General features: G+C 47.4%; 1 protein-coding gene across 4 annotated transcripts in view; it reads left to right on the top strand.

Annotated features, from left to right (window-relative positions):
- Positions 1-25124, top strand: part of spidr (scaffold protein involved in DNA repair) — a 452785-nt gene that overhangs the window by 193937 nt on the left and 233724 nt on the right. For all 4 annotated transcript variants that reach the window (XM_072467811.1, XM_072467809.1, XM_072467808.1 and 1 more), the window contains exon 8: positions 15205-15424. In XM_072467811.1, the coding sequence (XP_072323912.1) occupies positions 15205-15424 (220 nt within the window). The remainder of the gene's footprint in view (positions 1-15204; positions 15425-25124) is intronic.

Here is a 25124-nt window from a genome sequence, read left to right as displayed (position 1 = left end):
TCCCTCCAAAACAGGTATACCGTTTTGGATACTGTTGGGGGAGATTGCTCACCAGGGGAAGGCAGCAGTAGCCAGGTTCATGGCACCGTGGCTGGCTCTGCTGTACAGAAGGGCGGGAAAAAGAGTGGAAGGGCTGTAGTCATAGGGGATTCAATTGTAAGGGGAGTAGATAGGCGGTTCTGTGGTCGAAAGCGAGACTCCCAAATGGTATGTTGCCTCCCAGGTGCACGGGTCAGGGATGTCTCAGATCGGCTGCAGAACATTCTGAAGGGGGAGGGTGAACAGCCAGTTGTCGTGGTGCATATAGGCACCGACGATATAGGTAAAAAACGGGATGAGGTCCTACAAGCAGAATTTAGGGAGTTAGGAGCCAAGTTAAAAAGTCGGACCTCAGAGGTAGTAATCTCAGGATTGCTACCAGTACCACGTGGTAGTCAGAGTAGAAATGAAAGAATAGGCAGGATGAATGCGTGGCTTGAGAGATGGTGCAGGAGGGATGGGTTCAGATTTTTGGGACTTTGGGACCGGTTCTTGGGGAGGTGGGACTACTACAAATTGGACGGTCTACACCTGGGCCGGACTGGAACCAATGTCCTTGGGGGTGCTTTTGCTATTGCTGTTGGGGAGGGTTGAAACTTATGTGGTAGGGCGATGGGAACCAAATGAGGAGGTTAGTGGACAGTAAGGAGGTAGTAACTAAAGCCTGTAAGGAACTCGATCATGAAGTCAGCGTGACTAAGGGGAAGAGTATGCAGGGAGCAGATGATGAACGCAAAGGGACTGGTGGTCTGAGGTGCATTTGTTTTAATGCAAGAAGTGTAGTAGGTAAGGCAGATGAACTGAGGGCTTGGATTAGTACCTGGGAGTATGATATTGCTATTACTGAGACTTGGTTGAGGGAAGGGCATGATTGGCAACTAAATATCCCAGGATATTGATGCTTCAGGAGGGATAGAAAGGGAGGTAAAAGGGGTGGAGGAGTTGCATTACTGGTCAGAGAGGATATCACAACTGTGCTGAAGGAGGGCACTATGGAGGACTTGAGCAGTGAGGCGATATAGGCAGAGCTCAGAAATAGGAACGGTGTGGTAACAATGTTGGGGCTGTACTACAGACCTCCCAACAGCGAGCGTGAGATAGAGGTACAAATATGTAAACAGATTATGGAAAGATGTAAGAGCAACAGGGTGCTGGTGATAGGAGATTTTAATTTTCCCAACATTGACTGGGATACACTGCGTCAGAGGTCTAGATGGAGCAGAATTTGTAAGGAGCATCCAGGAGGGTTTTCTAGAGCAGTATGTAAATAGTCCAACTCAGGAAGGGGCCATACTGGACCTGGTGTTGGGGAATGAGCCTGGCCAGGTGGTTGAAGTTTCAGTCGGGGATTACTTTGAGAATAGTGATCACAATTCCGTAAGTTTTAGAATACTCATGGACAAAGACAAGAGTGGTCCTAAAGGAAGAGTACTAAATTGGGGGAAGGCCAACTGTACCAAAATTCGGCAGGAGCTGGGGAATGTGGATTGGGAGCAGCTGTTTGAAGGTAAATCCACATTTGATATATGGGAGGCTTTTAAAGAGAGGTTGATTAGAGTGCAAGACAGACATGTCCCTGTGAAAATGAGGGCTAGAAATGGCAAGATTAGGGAACCATGGATGACAGGTGAAATTGTGAGACTAGCTAAGAGGAAAAAGGAAGCATACATAAGGTCTAGGCGACTGAAGATAGACAAAGCTTTGGAAGAATATCGGGAATGTAGGACCAATCTGAAACAAGGAATCAAGAGGGCTAAAAGGGGTCATGAAATATCTTTAGCAAACCGGGTTAAGGAAAATCCCAAAGCCTTTTATTCAGATATAAGGAGCAAGAGGGCATCTAGAGGCCAGGGTGGAGGTTGGATTTGGGACTTCTGGCGGACAAGGCATTTTGTGAGAAAGTGCGAGTGGTGATTAGGAACTATGTGGAGCTTAATCAGAATGGGGAGATGTCGGCGGCCACAGTCTGGGAAGCTTTGAAGGTGGTGGTCTGAGGTGAGATTATTTTGTTTAAGGCTCATTCTGATAGAAGGAAGAGGGAGGAACACCACGGCTATTAGATAGTCGAGGTGGATAGGAGATATTCAGCAGCCCCCACAAGGGAGTTGCTATGGAGAGGAAGAGGTTGCAGGAACAGTTTGACAGGTTAACGACGGGCAAGGTGGTGGGGAAGCTGCAGAGGGCATGGGGGGTTCAGTATGAGTATGGAGAGAAGGCGAGTCGTATGCTGCCCCACCAATTGCAGCATCAGGCAGCGTGTCGGGATATTTTGCAGGTAAGGGCGGAGAGGAAGGATTGGTATCGGAGTCGGAAAAGTTAAATGAGATGTTCAGGGGATACTATGAGAAGTTGTATAAGGCTGAGCCGGGGAAGAGGTGGGGGATATGGAGTGGTTTCTGGATGGACTGGAGTTCCCAGAGCTAGAGGGGAGGAAGAGACAGGCATTGGAGGAGCCATTGAGGCTGAGGGAGGTGATGGATAGTATCAGGGGAATGCAGTCGGGGAAGGCCCCGGGACTGGATGGATTAAGGCAGGTTTTACAAGCAGTTTGTGACTGATGTCCCCCCACCTGTTGGGATGTTTAGGGAGGCGGTGGAGAGGGGTGAGTTGCCAACAACATTGTCTCGGGCGTCAATTTCCCCGAAGAAGGGGAGGACCCAATGGAGCGTGGGTTCTACAGGCCCATTTCTTTGTTGAACATGGATGTGAAAGTACTGGCGATGGTGTTGCTGTGTCGGTTGGAGGGGTGTGTGCCAGAGGTGGTCTCAGAGGACCAAACAAGTTTTGTGAAGGGTAGGCAGCTCTCCAGCAACATTAAGAGGCTGTAGTTATGACTCCGTCGGTGACACGGGCACTGGCGATTATTGTATCCATGGATGCGGAGAAGGCCTTTGACTGGGTAGAGTGAAGGCGCCTGTTCAAAATTAGATTTGGGTTTGGACCGAAGTCTGTGGCGTGGGTGCTTCTTTTGTATGTGGCCCCGGTTCTAAGCGTGCGTACGAACGAGACGAGTTCAGGGTATTTTGTCTGCACGGGAATGAGGCGCGGGGTGGGGGGGGGGGGGGGGGGGGGGGGGTGGGGGTGCAGGGGGGTATTTGGTGCTCCCGAACCTTATGTATTATTACTGGGCTGCAACTGTGGAGAAGGTGTGGCGGGAGGGTGGATTAGGTTGGAGGAGGAGTCCTGCAGGGGTTCTAGGCTGAGGGCCTAGGTGACGGCCCCATTGCCGTTATCCCTGGGGAAGTGTACAGGGAATTCGGTGGTGCAGTCGACTATCAGGATATGGAACCAGTTGAGGAGGCATTTTAAGTTGGATAACATGTTGGTGCTGACGCCACTGTGTGGGAACCACAGGTTTAAGCCGGGCGGGGGGGATGTATGATGGGAAGTGGAAAGTTCAGGGCTGTAGCGGGATAGGGATATGTCCTTTGAGGGGAGTTTTGTGGGGCTGGATGAGCTGCGGGAGAGGTTTGGGCTGCCGAAGGGCAGTGAGTTTAGGTATATGCAGATGTGGAATTTTGCACGGAAGGAGTGGCAGACTCCAGGTTATCGGAGTACTTTGTTGGAGCAACTGCTGCTCCCTGATGATTTGGGGGAGGGTAGGATTGGGGACATATACGGGTGGTTGGGGGAGCAGGACGAGGCATAGTTGGTGAGGATAAAGCATATGTGGGAGGATGAGTTCGGGAGGGAAATAGGTTGGGGACTCTGGAGTGAGGTGATGCGGAGGGTGAACTCAATCTTCTGCATGAGGATGAGCTTGATTCAGTTTCAAGTGGTGCACAGAGTACACATGACTTGGGTGGTTTCCTCCAGGTGCTCCGGTTTCCTCCCACAGTCCAAAGATGTGCCGATTAGGTGGGTTGACCATACTAAAATTGACCTTAGTGTGCAGGGATATACAGGTTATGTGAGTTTACAGGGGTAGGGCAGGGGAATGAGCCTACGTAGGGTGCTCTTTCTGAGGGCCGGTGCAGACTTGATGGGCTCATTCTGCACTGACGATTCAATGATTCTCGATCATCTACCTTGTTACAAATGCTGTTTGCATTCAGTAGCGTGCCTTTTTTGAAACCATTCCTCATTTGCCACATACTCGTGCTTTGATTTGTTTCTCCTGCCTTCTATCCCCATTACTACCTGTTACCAACATTACTTCCTTACAATTTGGGCCACCCTTCAAGTTTTCACCCCCCTGACCAGTTAGTTTAAACCCACCCCAACAGCACTAGCAATTCTCCCCGAGAATATTTCCATGCCAGTCCTGTTAAAATGCAACCCTTCCATCTGGTACAGGTCCCCTATCTGCCCCAGAACTGGTCTCAATGCCTCAGAAATATGATGCCCTACACCAGTATTCTTCAAACTTTTTTTCCGGGGACCCATTTTTACCGCCAACCTTCGGGACACAACCTGGCCGACCTTCGCGAGCCACGCCGGCCGACCTTCGCGACCCACATCGGCTGACCTGCGCGACTCACCATTTTCTCTTACCTTGTTTGCTGCTGACAAAAATGGAGGAAATGATTTTGGATCCCTTTGGCCCTCGTACACACTCCTCCAATGGAATCTGTTGGGTGAAGGTGTGAAGCCTTCTGGTGCCGGAAAGTATGGAGTCTCCATCTGCCCAAAGTCCTGCATTTTTTTCCTATAAAGTTTTATGAAATAAAACCCCCCCGAACTTGTAAAAAAAAATGAGAGAAAAAAAATGAATAAAATTAATAAAACCACCCCGAACTTGTAAAACAAAAAGCTGCGGGCATTTAAAAAAAAACAAATGCGGCTGCATTGTGCATGCGTGCCCAATCATCGGCGCGCATGCGCATAGTTTTGCGCATGCACGCCGATGATCTGGCACGCATACGCAGTGCGGCCGCATTTGTTTTTACATGTTTGTGGCCATCTTGAAGGCTGCTTGCAGCCGGCGTTATTAACAGCCGGCTGTTGCGCGCAGATTTGCGTGATCGGGAGCGCCGCGACGGACGGCTCCGCGACCCTCCCGACACCCGCCCGCGACCCACCCGCGGGTCGCGCCCCTGAGTTTGACAATGCCTGCCCTGCACCATTTCTCCAGCCATGTATTTAATCGACCAATCCTCCTATTCTCACTAGCACGTGGGACTGGGAGTAATCCTGAGATTACTGCTCTTAAGGTCCTGTTTTTAAATTTCCTTCCTAACTCCCTGAAATCTGTTTGCGGGCTTGCTGATAACTTATTTATCCCACCATCCTATTTCCTAGTTAGTCAGTACTCTGTCCATGCGCATCTGTTACTCCAACATCATTGCATCTTGTCTAATAAAAGTAGCATTATCAAATGCTTTTTAGAAATCCAGTACACTGTAACTACTGGTTCTCCTTTATCCATAAAGCTTGTTGTACCCTCAAAGAACTCTTCTCAAATTTGTCAAATGTAATATCCCTTTCATACAACCAAGCAATATGGTCAACTTGGTTTTACTATGACCCTCTAAATGTCCTGTTACTACTTCCTTCATAACAGCTTTCAGCATTTTCCCAATGACAGATGTTGGAGTAACTGGCCCAAAAGTTTCCTGTTTTCTGTCTCCCTCCTTTCTTGAATAAATGTGTTACATTTGTGATTTTCCAATCCCTTGGATCCTTTGCAGAATCTAGGGAATTTAGGTTCCTGATTAAGGGTTACAGACCTGAAATGTTAACTCTGCCTGACCTGTTGAGTATTTCCAACATTTTCTATTTTCATTTTTCTTGGCTCCTTGGAGTGTTGTTTTTTTTAAACTATGAATCTGAGTAGATTGGGAAGATTACAAATAGAGCTTTTAATTGTGACTAGGTGAAGTCATCAGTTAATTTGAATACCAAAATTATCTTTGGTGAATTGGTATTAAGCAATAACAGCAGTAGTTACAATATCTAGTGTTGATACCTCCTTTCTCTTCTAGATAGGATATATTGTCTCACAGTTTTTAAGCATCAGATAACATAGCTTAAAAGAAATGTCAGCTAGATATTTCCTTTAAAATATTTTGTGTATGTGAAATATGCACTCTTGTCTGAGATCATTCTATACTAGCAATTACAACACAATGCATCGCATATTAAAGCTATCTTGGTATGGTTTATGTGGACCTACAAGTCACGAGAGCAATGCAGAGTGGTATGTGGTTATCAGAAAATGAGACACGCCCTGCAGTTAGACAGAAACGTTGACCCTAGAGAAGTTACAGATGGACATTGTTTGCAAAAAAAACTGATTATATCTTAGTGGTGTGAAAAGCCACAATAACTTGCTATGGATGTATTAAAAACAGCCTGTTACAATGAGACTTCATTTGACTTTAACTTCCTGCCATGTTATTTCTCTTTTGCAATTTAATTTATAACTGCAGTTTACAAACTTAAATGAAGATTTGAAAAAATGTTAACAAGGACTTAGTTAAGGAAAATGTGCAAACTCCACACGGACAGTGACCCGGGCCGGGCTCGAACCCGGGTCCTCAGTGCCATGAGGCAGCAGTGCTAACCACTGCGCCACCGCGCAGCCCTTTTGTTGGATTTGTTAATTGAAGTCTGCTTGTTATGACAGTGTAAAACTACGTTTTATTTTCAGAATATTATTTCTCAGGCATACAAATAGTCGTTTAGTAGTACAGAACTTGAGTATTTTTGAAAAAAGGGACTCATCAGGTCATTCACACGAAAACAATACAAGGGAAATCAGCAAATTTAAGAGAAAAGAGTACTGATTGGTTGGCAAGTGGTCTAACATGCAGTTACTTTTAGGGACCCTGTACACAATTCCCACAAGTGATTTGTCTTTTCCATTTCTCATCCCTACCCAAACCGCTTTGACATCCTGGTTTACTGAACGTATGTCATCCCAGTGCTAATACCATCATTAATTAGATGCCACCATGTCAGAGCCACCCCTCCACCTTTTCCTCGCTCCCTGTCCTTCCTGAATATCCTATCCCCAATGGTCTGTCCCGTAACCTGAGATCGTGACCCCTTGCTCTAGACCTCCAGGTCATGTGAAACATCATCGTTTTTTTTGTGAAAATCTTTTTATTGGCTTTTCTCATATTTATAAAGTTACATATATACATTACATTTTTCTTGCCCGCGCTAATTTGCTTTATTTTACAGAGAGGTTTGTTTTGTCCTTCATTTGACTGACTGTATGTACATTTTCCTGCCCTCTGGATCGGTCTATGATATCCCCCCCCCTCCTCCTCTCTCTCTTCCCCCCCCCCCCCCCTCCTCCTCCTCCTCTCTTCCCCCCCCCCCCCCCTCCTCCTCCTCTCCCCCCCCCCCCTTGTATTTGTTTCAGCACCCTCCTCCTTCTCATGTGGTTTCCCCATTCCCCCCCCCCCCCTCCCCCGGCCGACGAACTGCCCCAAGTATCCAGGAAGCCTTACTCTGACCCTCGGATGGAGTACTTAATCTTCTCCAGGTGGAGAAATTCCGAGAGGTCAGCGAGCCAGTCAGTTGCTTTGGGTGGTGCTGCCGATCGCCAGCCAAGCAGGATTCTCCGGCGTGTGATTAGGGAAGCGAAAGCAAGGGCGTTGGCCCCCTTCCCCATGTGTAGCTCTGGCTGCTCCGATACCCCGAAGATTGCCACTATTGGGCATGGCTTCACCCTCACCCCCACAATCTTGGACATTGCCTCAGAGAAGGCTGCCCAGAACCCAGCAAGCTTGGGGCAAGCCCAAAACATGTGGGATGTGGTTGGCCGGGCCCCTCTGGCACCGTTCACATTTGTCCTCCACCAGGAAGGACCTGCTCATTCGGATTCTGGTCAGGTGCGCTCTGTGCACCATTGTGAGCTGCATTAGGCTTAGCCTTGCACAGGAGGAGATATACACCCATTACGTTGTTCATCACGAAAGCGTCATTCTCCGTCTCGTTACACGCCGCCAGATACATCGCCTCGTACAAATGGTGTCCGGCCTGCGGCAAAACAAGTCCGACGCCTTCCTTCGCCAGGATCTTCGGTGGATTCCTTGGACTTTGGGGGGGAGGGAAGTTCTAACCTGCCTGCTTACCACTGGCTGGGGACTAATGGCAATCCCACAATCCTTTGGGAGTATGAGCTTCCCCAAAGAGGGGGGGGCGGAGAAATCATTAGCAGATTCCCTGCATAAATAAATCTGGCCAGTTTGGAACCAGCTAGAGAGGAGTGAGTAGCAAGGGAGTTGCTGCTGCTGTTGTAAATATATGTTATTGTAAATAAATGTTATTAATTTCTATCCTTCAACTCGTGCTGGATTCTCCGTGGCCCTCACAAAAGCCAGTCTGCGCCCTACGTAGACGTCCCCGACCGTCAGTGTGCCCCCGGCCCACCTCCATCTTTTGAAGGTGGTATCTAGCATGGCTGGGGGGAATCTTTGATTGCCGCAGATGGGGGCCATAAGGGACATTTTGATTATCCCGAAATGCTGTCTCGACTGGGTCCACATTCTCAGCGTCGCCGCTCCAACTGGACTCGTTGTGTACCTTGTTGAGGAGGATGGAGTGCTGCTGTGGCCAGGGCCCTGGGGTTGTTCCTTTACAGGATGCCTCCTCCATTTTTACCCAATCTGTGTCGGGTTCTAGTACCCATCCCCTCACTTTTTCTGCTGTTGCTGCCCAGTGGTAGTATTGTAGGTTCGGTAGAGCCAGGCCCGCTCTGACTTTCCCTCTTTGCAGTGTTGGTTTGGGAATTCTCAGGTTCTTGCCCCCCCCCACGCCATGATTCGCCATGATTGGAAAAAGGCCTTGGGGATGAAGATCGGGATGGATCTAAACAGGAAGAGGAACCGTGGCAGTACGTTCATCTGGATCGTCTGCACTCTTCCCACCAGGGAGAGTGGGAGTGAGCTTCACCGTTGAAGGTCATTTCTTACTTCCTCCACCAGGCTGGTCACTTGAGGATCTGTGTCCAGTCTCTGGCTATTTGGATCCCCAGGCAACGGAATCTGTTCTGGGCCGTTTTGAACGGGAGCCCCTTCAGCTCTGTCCCTTCCCCTTTTGGGTTCACTGGGAATGTCTTGCTTTTACCCACGTTACGTTTGTAGCCCGAGTAAGTTACAAATTCTTTCAGTATTGGCAGTATTGCCTTCAGTCCCTCCTGTGGCTTCGAGACATAGAGGGGCAGGTCATCTGCATAGAGTGAGACTCTGTGCTCTCTGTCTCCTCTCCGGATTCCCTTCCAGCTTTTTGCGTCCTGCAGGGCTATCACCAGGGGTTCGATCGCGAGCGCGAACAAGAGTGGGGACAGGGAGCCCTATCTTGTTCCTCTCTCTAGTTGGAAGTATTCAGAGCTGGTGGCGTTAGTTCGGCCACTCGCTTTGGGAGTGTTGTACAGGAGCCTCACCCAGGCGGTGAATTCCGCTCCTAGCCTAAACCGTTCCAGTACCGCGAGGAGGTAGCTCCATTCAACTCTGTCAAAGGCCTTTTCTGAGTCCAGGGAGACGATCACCTCTGGTGTTCTCTCCCCGGGGGGTCATTATTACGTTCAGCAGCCGCCTGATGTGAGCTGTGAGCTGCCTACCCTTGACAAAGCCCAATTGATCCTCTGCGACCACCTCTGGTACGCAGCCCTCCAGCCTTTTGGCCAGGACCTTTGTGAGTATTATCGCATCCACGTTCAGCTGTGAAATGGGTCTGTATGATCCACATTTCGTCAGGTCTTTATCTTTTTTGGGTATTAGTGAGATTGTAGCCTGCGCTAGCGTTGGGGGCAGGGTGGCCCCTGCCAGTGAGTCCGTGAACATGTCCCTTAGGTGTGGGGCCAGGACTGGTGCAAAATTTTTTGTCGACGTTCGCTGGGATCCCGTCGAGTCCCGGTGCCTTCCCCGCCTGCATGGAGCTGATGCTCTCCATGATTTCTCCCAAGTCTATTGGTGCTTCCAGCTCCCCCCGTCTGTCTTCCCCCACCACTGGCAGTTCCAGTCCGTCTCGGACTGTTTTATTCCTGCATCCTCGTCGGGGGGCTCGGAGGTGTACCATCTCCGGTAGAAGTTCTCGAATGCCCGATTGACCTCCTTTGGCTTTGTTACCAGTCTGCCTTTGCTATCCTTAACCTGCGCTATTTCCCTCGTGGCTGCCTGCTTTCTCAGCTGATGAGCCATTATGCGGCCAGCCTTGGCTCCGTGTTCGTAGAAGGTCCCCCGTGTCCGGCGGAGTTGGTACACTGCTTTCCTAGTGGATAGCAGGTTAAAGTCCATTTGCAGCTTTTCCCTCTCCGCCAACAGCTCTATGGTCGGTGCCTCGGAGTACTTTCTATCGACTTCCAGAATGGAGTCCACTAGCTGTTGCCTGGCTACCCTCTCTTCCCTATCTCTACTTGTCTTGTAGGCTATGATCTCTTCTCTGATCACGGCCTTCAGTGCCTCCAAAAACGTGGAGGGTGAGACCTCTCCGTTTTGGTTGTTACTAACGTAATCGCCTATGGCCTGCGATATGTTTTGGCAGAAAGCCTTGTCGGCCAGGAGGTCCCTGTCCAGCCTCCATGTGGGAAGCTGGGCCCGGCCTGTCTCCAACCTCATATCCATATAATGTGGAGCGTGGTCGGAGATAACGATCGCGGAGTAGTCCGTTCCCATGATCCCTGGAAGCAGCGTTTTCCCCACTGCAAAGAAGTCGATACAGGTGTATACCTTGTGCACCTGCGAAAAGAACGAGAACTCCTTTTCTCCCAAGTGCAGGAAACTTCATGGGTCCACCGCCCCCATCTGTTCCATGAAGGCTCCTAGCTCCCTAGCCATGCCAGACGTTTTCCCCGTTCTGGGGTTTGATTGGTCGGTCAGTGGGTCCAGCACGCAGTTAAAGTCGCCCCCCATAATCAGTCAGTGTGTGTCAAGGTCGGGGATTTCTGCCATGGTCTTCTTTATGAATTCTGAGTTGTCCCAGTTGGGAGCGAACACATTTACCAGTACGACAGGTGCCCCTTCCAGGACATCACAGACCATGACGTACCTTGCCCCTGGGACCGTAACTGTCTTGGTTCCCGTAAACCTCGTCCTTTTGCTAATTAATTGCTAGCCCTCGTCCCGTGGCGTGAGTGGTACGACTGTCCCACCCAGCCCTTCCTTCCCAGCAGTCAGTCCTTCTCCCTCAGGTGCGTCTCTTGTAGGTAGATTATGTCTGCTTTTAGGCTTCACAGGTGGGCGAACACTCTGGATCTTTTCACTGGGCCGTTGAGTCCCCTTACATTCCAGGTAACAATCCTGGTGAGGGGTTTCTGACCTCCAGGTCCTGTGGGATCACCCATACTTACCTGGTGGATGCGTCCCTGCACTCCGGGGTTTCCCTTTGATAGGGGGCCATCCAAAATGGCCAGGGTCACCGCTCTCACCATGAGGTCGGGCCCCAGCACTCAGGGGTTTCCCTTTGCCCAGGGGGCACCCAATGTGGCCACCAGCTGTGTGTATGCCACATGGATGCACCCCTGCGCTCCGGGGTCTCCCTGATGCCCTCTCGAGTGGCTGTTTGCAGCGCCCTCTTGGTTCCTCACCCTGCTCCATGCCCGCCGAGTCCTATGTCTGTACTGCTTCACTATCTCACCCTTCACTTTGCTTCTCTTTTGTTCTGTGTTCTCCCCCAGACTCCTCTTCCCCTCCCCTTGCCCCTGTCCCTTTGTCCCCCCCTGCGTTTCCCCTCCCCTTCTGCCCCCCCCCCCCTCCCCTCCTTGTGCCAGACGCTCCCCCTCCCCTGAGAGGGGCACCGCGGTCCTCCTTCCTTCCTGCCCTCCCGTGCTGGCCCTGCTTGCTAGTACGGTGGCCCTCCTCCCAGTATTTGCCCAGTTCTGGCCCGGTTTAACCTTTCTCCTCCTGGCCCTTGTCTCGCCCTCCTGTTTGCTTTCCTCACCCTCATTTCCCTCCCTCCATTGCATTGAGAGGAGACAAGCTCTGAGTCAAGACAGCACATTCCCGCGCAAGGCATAACACACATGTGCACAGTTCATGAATCCATTGTCCTTGTTTGCGGTCTGTCCTCCGCTCTTTGTTCTGGTTTTCCCTTCCTTTTCCATCCCCATGTCTTTCATTGCGTTTGCGTGTGCTCCTCCCCCAGCTTGTTCACTCTAACAAACTCATCAGCTGCCGCTGGGGTGTTAAAATACAGCTCTTTCCCCTCAAATGTTATCCAGAGTTTGGTCAGGAATAGCATCCCAAATTTTACCTTGCTTTTGTGCAGTTCGGATTTCAGCCCTTTTTGTTGAATTCAGCCCTTTTTTTGGCCAGATCCACCCCAATGTCCTGATACACCCTTATGGTCTTCCCTTCCCACGTGCTCTGTTTCGTTCGCCGGGCCCACTTTAGGATTCTCTCCCGGTCTTGGTGCAGCTTCGCAATAATTGCTCTGGGCTGGTCCCCGGCTTTGGGCTTGGGTCGGAGCGACCTGTGCAGCTTCTATGAAACTCCTGCTGCTCCCGTGACCACTGGGCCCACGCTGCCTGATCCCCGCCGGTCGCCATCCTGCTTTTTCGTGCCCGTTCTCCTCTCTTCTCCAAAGCTGCTCTTTTGATCGCCCCACTCCTGGTCCACTCCATAGAGCGCTGGGGGACCCTCATTGCTTCCTTCCCACACCGGGAATCGTCGTCCAAGTGTTGCTGGAGGTCTGTACAAGGGCCTTAAAGTCCGTTGTCGGCGGGAGCTGCCAACCGTGCGATCAACCTAGGCATAGCCGCAACCGGACCCCAGGAACCAGGTTAAAAAGTCCAAAAAACAAAAACCACAGTGGGAGCTACCTTATGTGCAACCTTCTCCCACCAGTTGCCACCGGAAGTCCTGGTTTTCACTTTGCATGCATATTTTATCCCCTTCTTTATCTGCCTGGCCTGGTGCTTCTACTGCAGGAGTCGTTACACAAACTGTTCTTAGGCTGTCCTAGACCTTTCGGAAGTGACGGTAGGAATCATTTCTACCTTCAAAGAGTGATAGAGGTTTGGTACTCTGTTGTAAAAATAGCTGGTGATACAGGGTCAATTGTTAATTTTAAATCTGAAATTGGTTAACAGAAATTAATCAAAGGTATTGTGGAATCTGGGGCAAAGGCAGGCATCTGAAATTAGGTCATAGATCAACTGTGATCTCACTGGCTTAACAGGTACTGAACATGTACTGTTCTGTTTATATCTGAGTTTCAAAGTGAGGAAAAATAAATCACTTATTACAGATAGCAGTTCCTGGTCCCTCCAGACAAATGGCTGCATGGAAGCATTGGTGACAGCCTAAGAACAGTTTGTGTAACGACTCCTGCAGTAGAAGCACCAGGCCAGGCAGATAAAGAGGGGGATAAAATATGCATGCAAAGTGAAAACAAGGACTTCCGGTGGCAACTGGTGGGAGAAGGTTGCACATAAGGTAGCTCCCGCTGTGGTTTTTGTTTTTTGGACTGTTTAACCTGGTTCCTGGGGATTTTGATTACTAAAACTGGCCCATCATATGGGATAAGGAATTTGTCGCCAAAAATATGTTGAAATCTATGAAGAAGGTTGGTGGCAAAAAGATTGTAGGGGACAATCCTTCGACGAAACCAGAAAACCCGCAAAGCTCAGCAGGAGGGAAGGCAGTGGATCTGGCCTTGGGTGTGGTTGCTCGTAGCACGGTGGAAACGCTGACTGAGGTAATGGCGCAGGAGTTTGAAAAACAGATTGCGAAGCATTTCGAGATTCAGGGTGATGAAGGAAACCCTTAAGTGGTCAATTGAGGAGGTACTTGGGCTTGTTCAGGAGAAACTGGAAAAGACCTCGGAGACCGTGAAGGAGTAGGGGTATGGAGGCAGCCCTGTCATGGCATGGGGAGCGATCCCCTCGTTGGAAGCTGAGATGTTGCTAGTCGAGGAGAGGAACAAGATTCTGAGGGCAAAGTTGGATAACGTGGAGAACTGGTTGAGGAGACGGAACCTCAGAATCGTGGGATTGCCAGAGGGGGTGGTGGGCCTGAAGCCGATTGAGATGTTTGCCAAGCTTTTGGGGGATGGGGACGGACGATTATCCCCTCCAGAGTTGGATTGGCCCCACCAAATACTCCGGTGGAAGCCTCGGGTGATTGAGTCGGTGCGGGCGGCGATTATTAGATTCCACAGCTTCTAGGACAAGGAGCGTGTTCTGCAATGGGCCAAAATGAATCGGGACTTGAGGTGGGAAGGAAACATCATCAGGATATACCAGGATGTTGGAGCGTAGTTGGTGAAGCGGCATGCGGCTTTTAATAAGGCAAATTCAGCGCTATGCAGGAGTGGAGTCAAATTTGAAGTGGCGTTACCGGCGAGGTTGAGAGTGACTTTTCGGTCAAAAGATCATTTTTTTCAATACGTCAGAGAAGGCGGAGACTTTTGTCAAGGAGCATTGACTTGGATTTGATTGAATGGATTCGATTGGGAATTTAATGGGGACAGTTAGGAGGGGGTGGTTTGGGAGGGGTCATAGTCTGTATCTGTGATACGTTTGGGATTGAGGGGGCTACGGTTTTCGGAGGGTGGTGATCAGGGCAACAGAATGAGGAATATATGGCCCCCTGGGGGAATTTTAAGTATTGTAAGTGTGTTGGGCTTTGATTACTCATCCATAGCAGGTATGGGCTGGGTGGCATCGCTTATCTTTGTTCTTTGTGCATACACCCTTGGTGGGGGGTTACCTTTGCTAGCTGTAAAGTTTCAGCTAGTGAACAGTCATGAGGTGGGAGGAGGGGATGCGGCTTGTTAGACCTGCTTGAACAAGGTTCAGGGAGCCTCGCTTATTTGTTTGTTTGGTTGGTTGGGGGGGGGGGGGGGGGGGGGGGGGTGGGGGTGGGGAGAGGAGGGAGTTGTTTTTCTGGAAAGCTTTTTTCACGATAATGGAGAGGAGGGGTGTGGGGTGGAGATATGATTGGGTCTAAGGGCTTTTAAGTGTCTCGTACAGGAGCCTAGTGGCTGTCTTGGGTGAGTCCTGCGCTTGGGCCGGCCGGCCGGTGGTGGCGACCTTTGCCTTTTATCTTCAGGAATTCCTCACAGTCAGTGGGTCGGGGAGAGGGATGGGTTTATGGTTGGTTTTTGTTTTTCTCCTCAATGGTAGGGGTTTGTAAATGGTATTTTGTTTGTGTGGATTTGATAATTTTGTGTTTTGTGAAATGAAATCTTCAATAAAAATATTTTCAAAAAAAAGTAAATTCCTAAAAACAGGATAATAAGAGTATTTCTGTCTGTCTCTCTTGATTACAGGTGGGAAAGCTGACATTTTGATGGTGAAAATTTTGGAATTGCATGAAGAATGTTCAATGTTCGTAGCTTTGTGTCAGCCGTTGATGAAAACCTCCACAGATCAGGCTGTTGAAAATTATGAAGGCACCAGTAAAATCCCACTGAAGGTTTTATTCACAAGAGAAACAGCATCTTATCTAGGGATCTGTGCAGGAGATACTGTTCACATCTATCCACCATGGTGAGTGTTATATATCCTTCCACAAATACAAGTCAGTGCATTTGTTTCTTGAACAAATTATTAAGTTGAAATAATAAATCTTATCATAATTTGCATCTGATAATAATGTTAAGGATCAAATAAGGGTTGTTTTGAAATAAAAATGCCCTGCAACTAAATAATGGATGTCAATGGATGAAAGTGTCATAGTCATGAACTGCTGTGCTGTGAGTTACTCTGTACCTAGATAAGGGATTTGTCAAGGTTTTGTTGAAATATTGCTCTGTAGATTGCACTGCCCTGGTGTATTCCTGTGTTGCTTAGATGTCACAATTTTATGCACATATAATTCCTTTCAGTGCATATTGGTTACAGGAAAACATATTTTTGCCACAAATTATTATTTAAAAAAAAAAAAAATTTAGAGTATCCAATTTTTTTTTCCAATTAAGGGGCAATTTAGAGTGGCCAATCCACCTATTCTGCACATCATTTTGGGTTGTGGGGTGAGACCCACGCAGGCACGGGGAGAATGTGCAAACTCCACACGGTCAGTGACCCAGGGCCGGGATGGAACCTGGTACCTCAGCACCGTGAGGCAGCAGTGCTAACAAATTATGGTTATTTTTTCACAGTGCAGCACATTGATGGTAAAGCTCCGAAAACAAAAAAAAAACTGCTCAGCTGTTCAGTTGTGACTGAAATTGTCTTACGTTTGCTGCTGCAACTCAGTAGGCTGCCTTGGCCAAATTTGTTATGTTGATGATGCCTTTCCATAATTTCACTTGTCAACTCACATATATGGGTACTTGGTCTCCAGCATAGTGGTTGGAAAGTAAAAACTTATCATGAATCTACAACTTTCTGTTAAAGGGATATTTGTAGTGGTAATAGAAAAGTAATTGTTTAAAAAATATGAGGGAAGGTACATCTCTTGATGCATAAAAGTTAGAGCTCATGCAACAGGAGGTGGCTTAAACCGAGTCTGAAGGCCACTCGCCATTAGAAACTCAAGTGCAAGTTACATGTAGGATACCATGCAGTCACCTAGATCTGGCTGCAATGAATTTTTTTTTCATCAAGAGGAAGATGAGAGCAAGTGCACTCATTTTAGGATACATTTCTATCAACTACGACAAACCTCATTTGCACCTCCTGCATTGCTGGAAGGCACTTTTTCAGGAGCTAAGAGCAGGATACAGGGCCTGGATTTTATGTTGCCAAATGGGGTGCATGTTCAATTCAAACCTCGGGTGACTGTCTGTGTGGAGTTTGCACTTTCTCCCCATGTCTGCTTGGGTTTCCTCCGGGTGCTCCCCTTTCCTCCCACAGTCCAAAGATGTGCAGGTTAGGTGGATTGGCCATGCTAAAATGCATGTCCAAAAAGTTTGGTGGAGTTATTCAATTAAGGGGATAGGATGGAGTTACTGGGCTAAGGGGGTAGGGTGGAGGCGTGGGCCTAAATAGGATGCTCTTTCCAAGGGCCGGTGCAGATCCAATGGGCTGAATGGCCTCTTTCTGCACTGTAAATTCTATGATTCTGGACTTCCGGTGGCGGCATGTAAGAGGTCGCATGTTGGATGGCTCCTGCACAAGGCTTGATTTTTTTAGAATTTAATGCCCGGTCCAGGGGTAATTTTTGGTGAAATAAGTGCAGGAAGACATAAGGAAGAAAGATGTCCAATACCCAAAGGAAAGCTGCCGTGAAGAAGGGGGCGAATGAAGGCTCACAGTTGAGTGGAAGGGTCGGCTCGGCAACTGGAAGGATGGCGGATGCTGGATCGCTGGCTGGGGCTGCACTGTTCACGACAGAAAAGATGCCCGATGTGATGGTTGTGGAACTTGAAAAACAGTTAGCAAAACACATGGAGGTGATGAAGAAGGAGATGATGGCAGCATTGAAGGTGCTGGTGGAGGAGGCGATTGCCCCGGTGGAGGCGGCGGTGTCGAGGACATCGGCCAAGGTGCGGAAGCAGAGTGAGAAACTGAAGGGAGTGGAAGAGGCCTTGTCGCAACACAGTGATCAACTCACCTCGATGGGTAAGAAGCTGCAGAGGGTGGTGGAGGCCAACAAGGGTCTGCGAGACAAAGTGAAGGACCTGGAAAATAGATCTAGGCAGCAAAATCTGAGGACCATGGGCCTGCCCGAAGGGGTGAAGGGCCCAAGGCAGATGGAGTATTTTGCCAAGATGTTGGTGGAACTGTTGGGGGAGGGGGAAGATCCCTCTCGGTACGAACTGGATCGGGCTCATAGGGAATGGAGGCCTAAACCAAAGGCGAATGAGCCGCCAAGAACAGTGACAATTTGTTTCCGTAGGTACCGCGTGAAGGAGAAGGCCCTGAGTTGGGCAAACCAGAAACGGGAGGTGCAGTGGGCTGGAGTTGGCAAATGTATATACCAGGACTTTACTATGGAGTTAGTGAGGAGGCGGGCGGCCTTCGGTCGAGTGAAGAAGGCACTGTGTAACAGCAGTGTGTGGTTCGGCATAGTGTACCCATTTAAGTTGAGGGTGACCTACAACTCCAAAGACTTATTTCAAGACGGTGGATGCGGCGGAGGGGTTTATGAAGGTCAGAAGGACTGGGGCAGAAGTGAGAAATGGGACTGAGGATTGGTATTAGACTGAGGGGGGGTGGGTGGAGGAGTGTATGACGCTTTATTTTTTACTGCATGTTGTTATATGTGCTACAATGAGTTGAAGTTGCCTATTTGGAGAAGGTAAGAGTTGGGATTTTGTTTTACAATGATGGTCCTTTGGGGTTTGTGTGTTTACACTGGGGTTGTGTGTTGAAGGAGATTTCTTTGTTTTCCTGGGACTCTGGGGGGGTGGGGGGGGAGAGGGGGGGGTGGACGGGGCTGCGCGGATTGGAGGGGAGTGAAGCCTGGGCTCAAGCTGGCCAGTGAATGGGAGTGTGGTGGGGGGAGGGGCTGCGGTTTCGTTGGACCGAGGAGGTGTGAAAAGTTTGGGGTGAGGTGTTTTCAAGAGAAAGTGGATAGGAGGGGGGGGGGAGGGGCTTAATGGTAACAATGGGTCGGGGTGAGCTAAGCCCAGTGGGCAGGCCCTGGAGATGGTGGATGGAATGGGGATGGCGGCGCTGGTGAGAGACCCCCCGTTTAGGATAGTTACGTGGAATGTGAGGGGGTTTGTTGGACGGAGGTTTTTCAGGGTCATCTCGGGGGTAGTGCTCGTGAACTTGGAACCAGGGTCTCTAGAAGCATTTTTCGGGGGGTCAGGCGGCAGGCAGGTGCGGGGGCAGATGCTAGCCTTTGCCTCGCTGATTGCCAGGAGGTGGGTCCTGTTGGAGTAGAGATTAGCTTCTCCATCCAGTGACACGGCATGGCGGAGGGGCTCTACTTGAATTTCTTTGACTCTCGGGAAGGTGAAGTCTCAACTGAAGCGGATGAAGGAAGGGTCTCACAATTCATGGGGGATGTTTATTGTGCACTTCCGAGAATTGAGGGGGTGGGGGGTGGTATTTTTGTCTTTGGTTACACTGTTAACGGATTGATTGTTAATTTGTGTTTTTTTTTACCTGGAATGTACGGGTGGATGTTTTGATCTGCTTTGTGTGTGGAGGATTGTTACTGTATTTGTTTTTGTTTGTTTTTTCTTTGGTTGTTTATTGATGAAAATGTTGAAAATGAGGTGAATAAGAAGATTTAAAAAAAAAATTCTATGGTTGTTCTGCTCTGACTAAAAATTCAGGGTGTTGACATATGGTCGCCAGCACACCAGTCTGGGATAGTACAGAAGATGCACAGGTACCTAAATCAGCCCATCATTTTTAAAAAAACTAATTAACAAGCAATTCAGCTTTACAAGGGAATTAATTCAGATTTTATGTGGCCCACTCTATTTTTCACAAAGTATTGTCCACAACCCCATCTGCATCAATGTTGCCGAGGGTGTGTTAAGTAATGGGTTAAGAGACATTGCAATTAGTTGTCTCATTTATGTTAAGCATCCAATAATTGACACTGATATGTAAAGGGGCTTCAGGTGGCCCTTGTGTCAGGTGATGTGATGTTCGAGTTTTGTGCAAAGCCTGTTGAAGGAAATTAAAGGTGTTTTGTGGAAAAGCAGCAGAACCTTTGACTTTTTATACTACAGCAGCTAAACATCTAACAAATGGTAGCAGAGGACGGTTGCTGTGCAAGTGTGAAGGGTTGAAAGATACAACTTTTCCAGACCAAACCAAGGAGTGAGTGAGAAAAAAAAAATATGGTTGAACCGAGGTTAAAGATGGCTGGATATGACTGCCCCCCCCTTATTTTCAGAAAGGGGATTGTACGATCAATGGAGAAGTGCAGTAGTCATGTGGACTAAGGTAACTGCCTTGGGAAAGAGAAAACAAGGAATGGCATTGGCTCTTCCTTTACCTTATGACAGTAAAATCCGAAGCAAAGTGTTTTCTGAGCTGGAATTGGAAGAGTTAGACTCAGAAGAAGGTCTGGAGACTCTATTATGTGACATTTCTTCATAGAATTTACAGTGCAGAAGGGGCCATTCGGCCCATCGAGTCTGTACCGGCTCTTGGAAAGAGCACCCTACCCAAGGTCAACACCTCCACCCTATCCCCATAACCCAGTAACCCCACCCAACACTAAGGGCAATTTTGGACACGAAGGGCAATTTATCATGGCCAATCCACCTGACCTGCACATCTTTGGAATGTGGGAGGAAACCCGAGCACCCGGAGGAAACCCACGCACACACGGGGAGGATGTGCAGACTCCGCACAGACAGTGACCCAAGCCGGAATCGAACCTGGGACCCTGGAGCTGTGAAGCAATTGTGCTATCTACAATGCTACCGTGCTGCCCCTGGATAAGATTTATAAAAAGGATGACTTGTTAAGTGCGTATGAAGCATGGTCGGATTTTGATATGTTCTGGGAAATAGAGGAATTCTCCATGGAAGACTATATAATGGAATTTGGCAGACTATATAAAAGGCTTCAGAAACACAACCTAGAATTTCCACAGTCTGTGTTGGCCTTTAAATTACTTAACTGTGCTAGAATGAGCAACATAGAAAGGCTCCTGGTTTTGACAGGAGTTCAGTTTGCGGATAAGGATACCTTATTCGATCAGATGACAGAAGCTTTAAAAAAGTTTCTGGGGAAACATTCGATTCCGATGGCTCTGATGACCCAAATAAGTCAGCCTGCAATAAAGCAGAATATAGAAGATACACTACTAACAGGATTGCGAAATCATGCAGCTACAAACAGGTTCCAAGACTATAGAAGGAGATCGTGACCCGGAAATTATGAAGACAGAAACCCAGTTAGATCCTACAATAGGAAGATGAACCCTAGAAATGCACGGGGCATGATAAATCGATGTTTTCGATGTGACTCTCAATACCATTATGCTTTCAGCTGTCCAACTCGTTATGATAGTGTGTTTGAAGCGACACATGACACGGACGAGTCAGAAGAGGGAAAAGATAGTGACCAGAAAGAAGGCATTGTCCTATTAACAAGCAGTTTTACGCCGGTCATAAGGGTGTTGGTTGCAGAATCGTTCAATTGTGCTGTATTGGACAGTGGCTGCACATCTACTGTGTGTGTAATTGACTGGTTAAAATGTTACCTGGACTCTTTGAATGCTGAAAATCGTAACAAGGTTAAGGAATTTGAAAGTTCCCAAGTTTCAGGTTTGGGGATGATAATACTCTGAAGTCGCTGAAAAGAGTGGTGATCCCTTGCAATATTGCCGGAGTGAATCATTTCATTAGCACGGATGTTGTATCAAGTGAGGTACCATTGCTTCTGAGCAGACCGTCGATGAAGAAAGCACACATGAAACTGGATATGAAACAGTATAAGGCAACAGTTTTTGGAAAGACGGTGGACTTACAATTTACACAGTCGGGATACTATTGTATTCCATTACTGACAAATAATACTTCAAGTAGAGTGGTTAAGGATGTGTTAATGGCAGTTGAAAATGGGACATTAGCTGATAAGCTTGTGGTATTAAAACTGCATAGGCAATTTGCACATCCGTCTCCTCGGAGGCTGAAAAATTTATTAAAGGATGCAGGGGTAAGGGATGACGACTATACTAAACTGATAGAACAGGTTAGTGACCGCTGTGAAGTTTGTAGGAAGTACAGAAGGACACCAGCACGACCGATAGTAACCTTACCTTTGGCCAAGGATTTTAACGACATTGGGGCCATGGACTTTAAGATCTGGGATAAAGCCAATAATATATTTATTTTGCATTTTGTAGATTTAGCAACCAGATTTAGTCAATCAACGATTGTACGAAGTAAAGAAAAGAGCGTAATTCTGGATCAAATCGTGGAAAAATGGGTAGGGACAGGAATGGGCCCACCGGCAAAATTCCTTACGGACAATGGGGGAGAATTTGCTAATGATGAGTTTAGGAATATGTGTGAAAATGTGAAGATCACAGTTATGAATACGGTTGCGGAAAGCCCATTTAGTAATGGTGTGTGTGAAAGAAACAACGCGGTAATAGATGACATGCTCTGGTAAATTTTGGCGGATAGACCAAACTGCAAGTTAAAATCGGCTTTAGCATGGGCGGTACATGCAAAGAATTCATTGCAGATGGTTGGGGGCTATAGTCCCTATCAATTAGTGTTTGGTAGAAACCCTAAAATTCCGTCCATCTGAAATGACCAGCCTCCAGCTTAGGAAGGGACTACAATTAGCTCTGCTATTGCTGAGCATTTAAATGCACTACATAGCAGTAGAAAAGCCTTTCTGGAAGCAGAAGTCTCTGAAAACATTTGCAGAGCTTTAAGACATAATGTACGGCCATCAGATGCCATTTTTAAGCAAGAAGACATGGTATACTATAAGAGAGACAATTCTAATGAATGGAAAGGCCCAGGGAAGATCATAGGCATAGATGGCAAAACAAGTATTTTGCAACATGGCAATCAAACTGTTAGGGTACATTCGTCAAGGATAATGGGTACAGATTACAAATTTTCAAATTTAGACAGACATGACGAGGAACCAGAGTCATCTGGTACGCACGTGTTGCAGAACTATGAGGACCAGTTAACTGATATAGACAGGGTTTCTGTAAAGGAACACAACACTTCTGATGAATTAGAACAGGCCATTTTCCCAAAAGGGCGAATGCCAAAAGTTGGTACAAAAGTGACATACTTGCCTGAAGGGTCTAGTCAATGGAAGGATGCAACTGTTATTAGTACAGCAGGGAAGGCCACTGGAAAGTATAAACATTGGTTGAATGTACAGCATTCAGGGGAGGGAGTCAAGACAATGGATTGGGAAAACAAAGTTCAAAAATGGAGGGCACAGAAACGCAGTGCCGGTTCTGATGGTACATCGGATAGTGAACAGGCCCGCAGGAAAAGTTCGAGAACTATCGAAAGGACATCCCACAGCAGAAGGGAATGATCAAGCAGTACAGAACGAGATACCAGGCGGGAGAGGGGACGTAGTTTATCAAGATCTCGGAACATGAGTAAGACTACGAATACTAATAGGAGTCGAAGTCCACATGCATGTGAGATTTTGGTGACTTCCAATAAATTAGATGAAAAAGTTAGCAAAGATGCCAAACAGCAAGAACTGCATAGTTGGAGTGAATTTGGGGTATACACGGAAGTACTGGATAGGGTACACAGAGCTCTATCCCACAGATGGATTTGCACGGAAAAGGTTCTTCCGGATGGAACTTATAAGGCAAAGGCCAGGCTTGTGGCAAGGAGATTTGAAGAGAACTTAGAAGATCAGGATTTAAGGGTAGATTCACCTACGACAGGAAAGGTTATTTTAAAGATCTTCTTGGCTCTGTTAGTCACAAAGGCATGGGAATGCAAATCTATAGATACAAAAGCTGCCTTTTTGCAGGGGCATCAGCTCCAAAGAGACATTTTTCTCCGTCCTCCGAAAGAGGCAGCTAACACAGAAGGGGTACTCTGGACGTTGAACAAATGTGTATATGGATTGAATGATGCATCTAGAGTCTGGTATTTTTCGGTAAGATCAGTTTTGTTAAAGTTGGGCTGTTGCCAGTTGAAAGCCGATCCGGCAATGTTTTACTGGCAGTATAAAGGAAATCTTTCAGGCATCTTTAAGTTGCATGTCGATGATTTTTTGTGGGGTGGAACTAGTGATTTTGAAGCTATTGTAATCTCTGGTTTGAGGAAAGAATTCAGGGTTGGAAGTCAGGCTTCCGGTGCATTTAAATATATTGGACTAGAAATCAGACGGACTAAGTTAGGGGCAACTTTATGTCAGCAATATTATTTGGAAAGCATCAGCCCAATAGCAATTAGTCGTGGCCGGGTTTCACAAAAAGACTCAATGGTTTCAAAGATGGAAAAAGAGCAACTGCGAAGTTTAATTGGGCAACTGAATTGGTTAGGTAGACAGACTAGACCGGACGTGAGTTTTGATGTCTTAGAGTTGACTACAAAAATGAATGATCCCAAAGTGGAAGACATAATAAGAGCAAATAAAGCGTTGGCCAAACTAAAAATGCAGGAGTGTGTTTTGAGGTTCCCGGTTTTAGGTGACCGTAGGCACTTGAAACTCAGTTTATAGTGATGCGTCCTATGCAAATTTATGTGATGGGGTTTCAAGCGCAGGAGGTTTTATAATTTTCCTTTTGGGGAACAATAGTAAATGTTGCCCTCTTGTGTGGGAAACGAAGAAAATAAGGAGAGTGGTCAAAAGCACTTTGGCTGCTGAGACGTTAAGCCTTGTAGAGGCGGTGGATATGGCCTTTTATATATCTCAGATATTGACAAGAAATTTTGGGATTAGGGGATTTGGGAAATATACCTATTGAATGTCACATTGACAATAAATCCCTATGGGAAAATGTGCACTCTACAAAAAGTGTCAATGAAAAAAGGTTAAGGGTAGACATCGCAAGTTTGAAGCAGATGTTGGACAGAGGGGAGATAGCTACTGTCAACCCATTTAATTTTTGCTATCAATTGACACTGTTTTACAAAAAGAGGGGCTAGTTCACAGAAAATTTTGGATATTGTTAACCCAAACTGTTCTATGACTGTTTTTTTTCTTCTTCCAAAAATTAAAAAAAAAAAAGAAGGGGGGAAATTGCATGTGTGCTTTTGAGTTTCTTGTAACTTTGTTTCACCTAATTTTTTTCCTCCAAGGAAGGGGAGACTGTTAAGTGATGGGTTAAGAGACATTCCAATTAGTTGTCTCATTTATGTTAAGCATCCAATAATTGACACTGCTATGTAAAGGGGCTTCAGGTGGCCCTTGTGTCAGGTGATGTGATTTTGGAGTTTTGTACAAAGTCTGTTGAAGGAAATTAAAGATGTTTTGTGGAAAAGCAGCAGAACCTTTGACTCTTTATACTACAGCAGCTAAACGTATAACAGGGTGAGCTATGCCAACCAACTGCAGTAACTGGTTCACAGAAGGCTTTGGATGCCAAAGAGACTCGGGAATCTCTTAATATGCGAAAATTTAACTAACAATGTGTAATTCGCTCGATAATAACATCTTTGCTATACTCCCCTCTTTGTATCTCCCATGCATCAATGCCAGGGCAGGCTGGCCATGTGCCAGTGCTGAAACACCAAATGAGGCCGTTCAGAGGGACCTACATGAGCACAGATTCCCTTGATAGGTGTAACTCAATCAACATCAGAACAACGCATAGATAAAACACAAATGAAGCCAGAGTAGCAAGAACACACAATAAACATTTAATACATAATGT

The sequence above is a fragment of the Scyliorhinus torazame genome, chromosome 11, assembly GCF_047496885.1.
Source record: "Scyliorhinus torazame isolate Kashiwa2021f chromosome 11, sScyTor2.1, whole genome shotgun sequence".
Classification (NCBI taxonomy): domain Eukaryota; kingdom Metazoa; phylum Chordata; class Chondrichthyes; order Carcharhiniformes; family Scyliorhinidae; genus Scyliorhinus; species Scyliorhinus torazame.
Note: the sequence above shows the minus strand (reverse complement) of the source record. Positions and strands in the feature narration are given on the sequence as shown.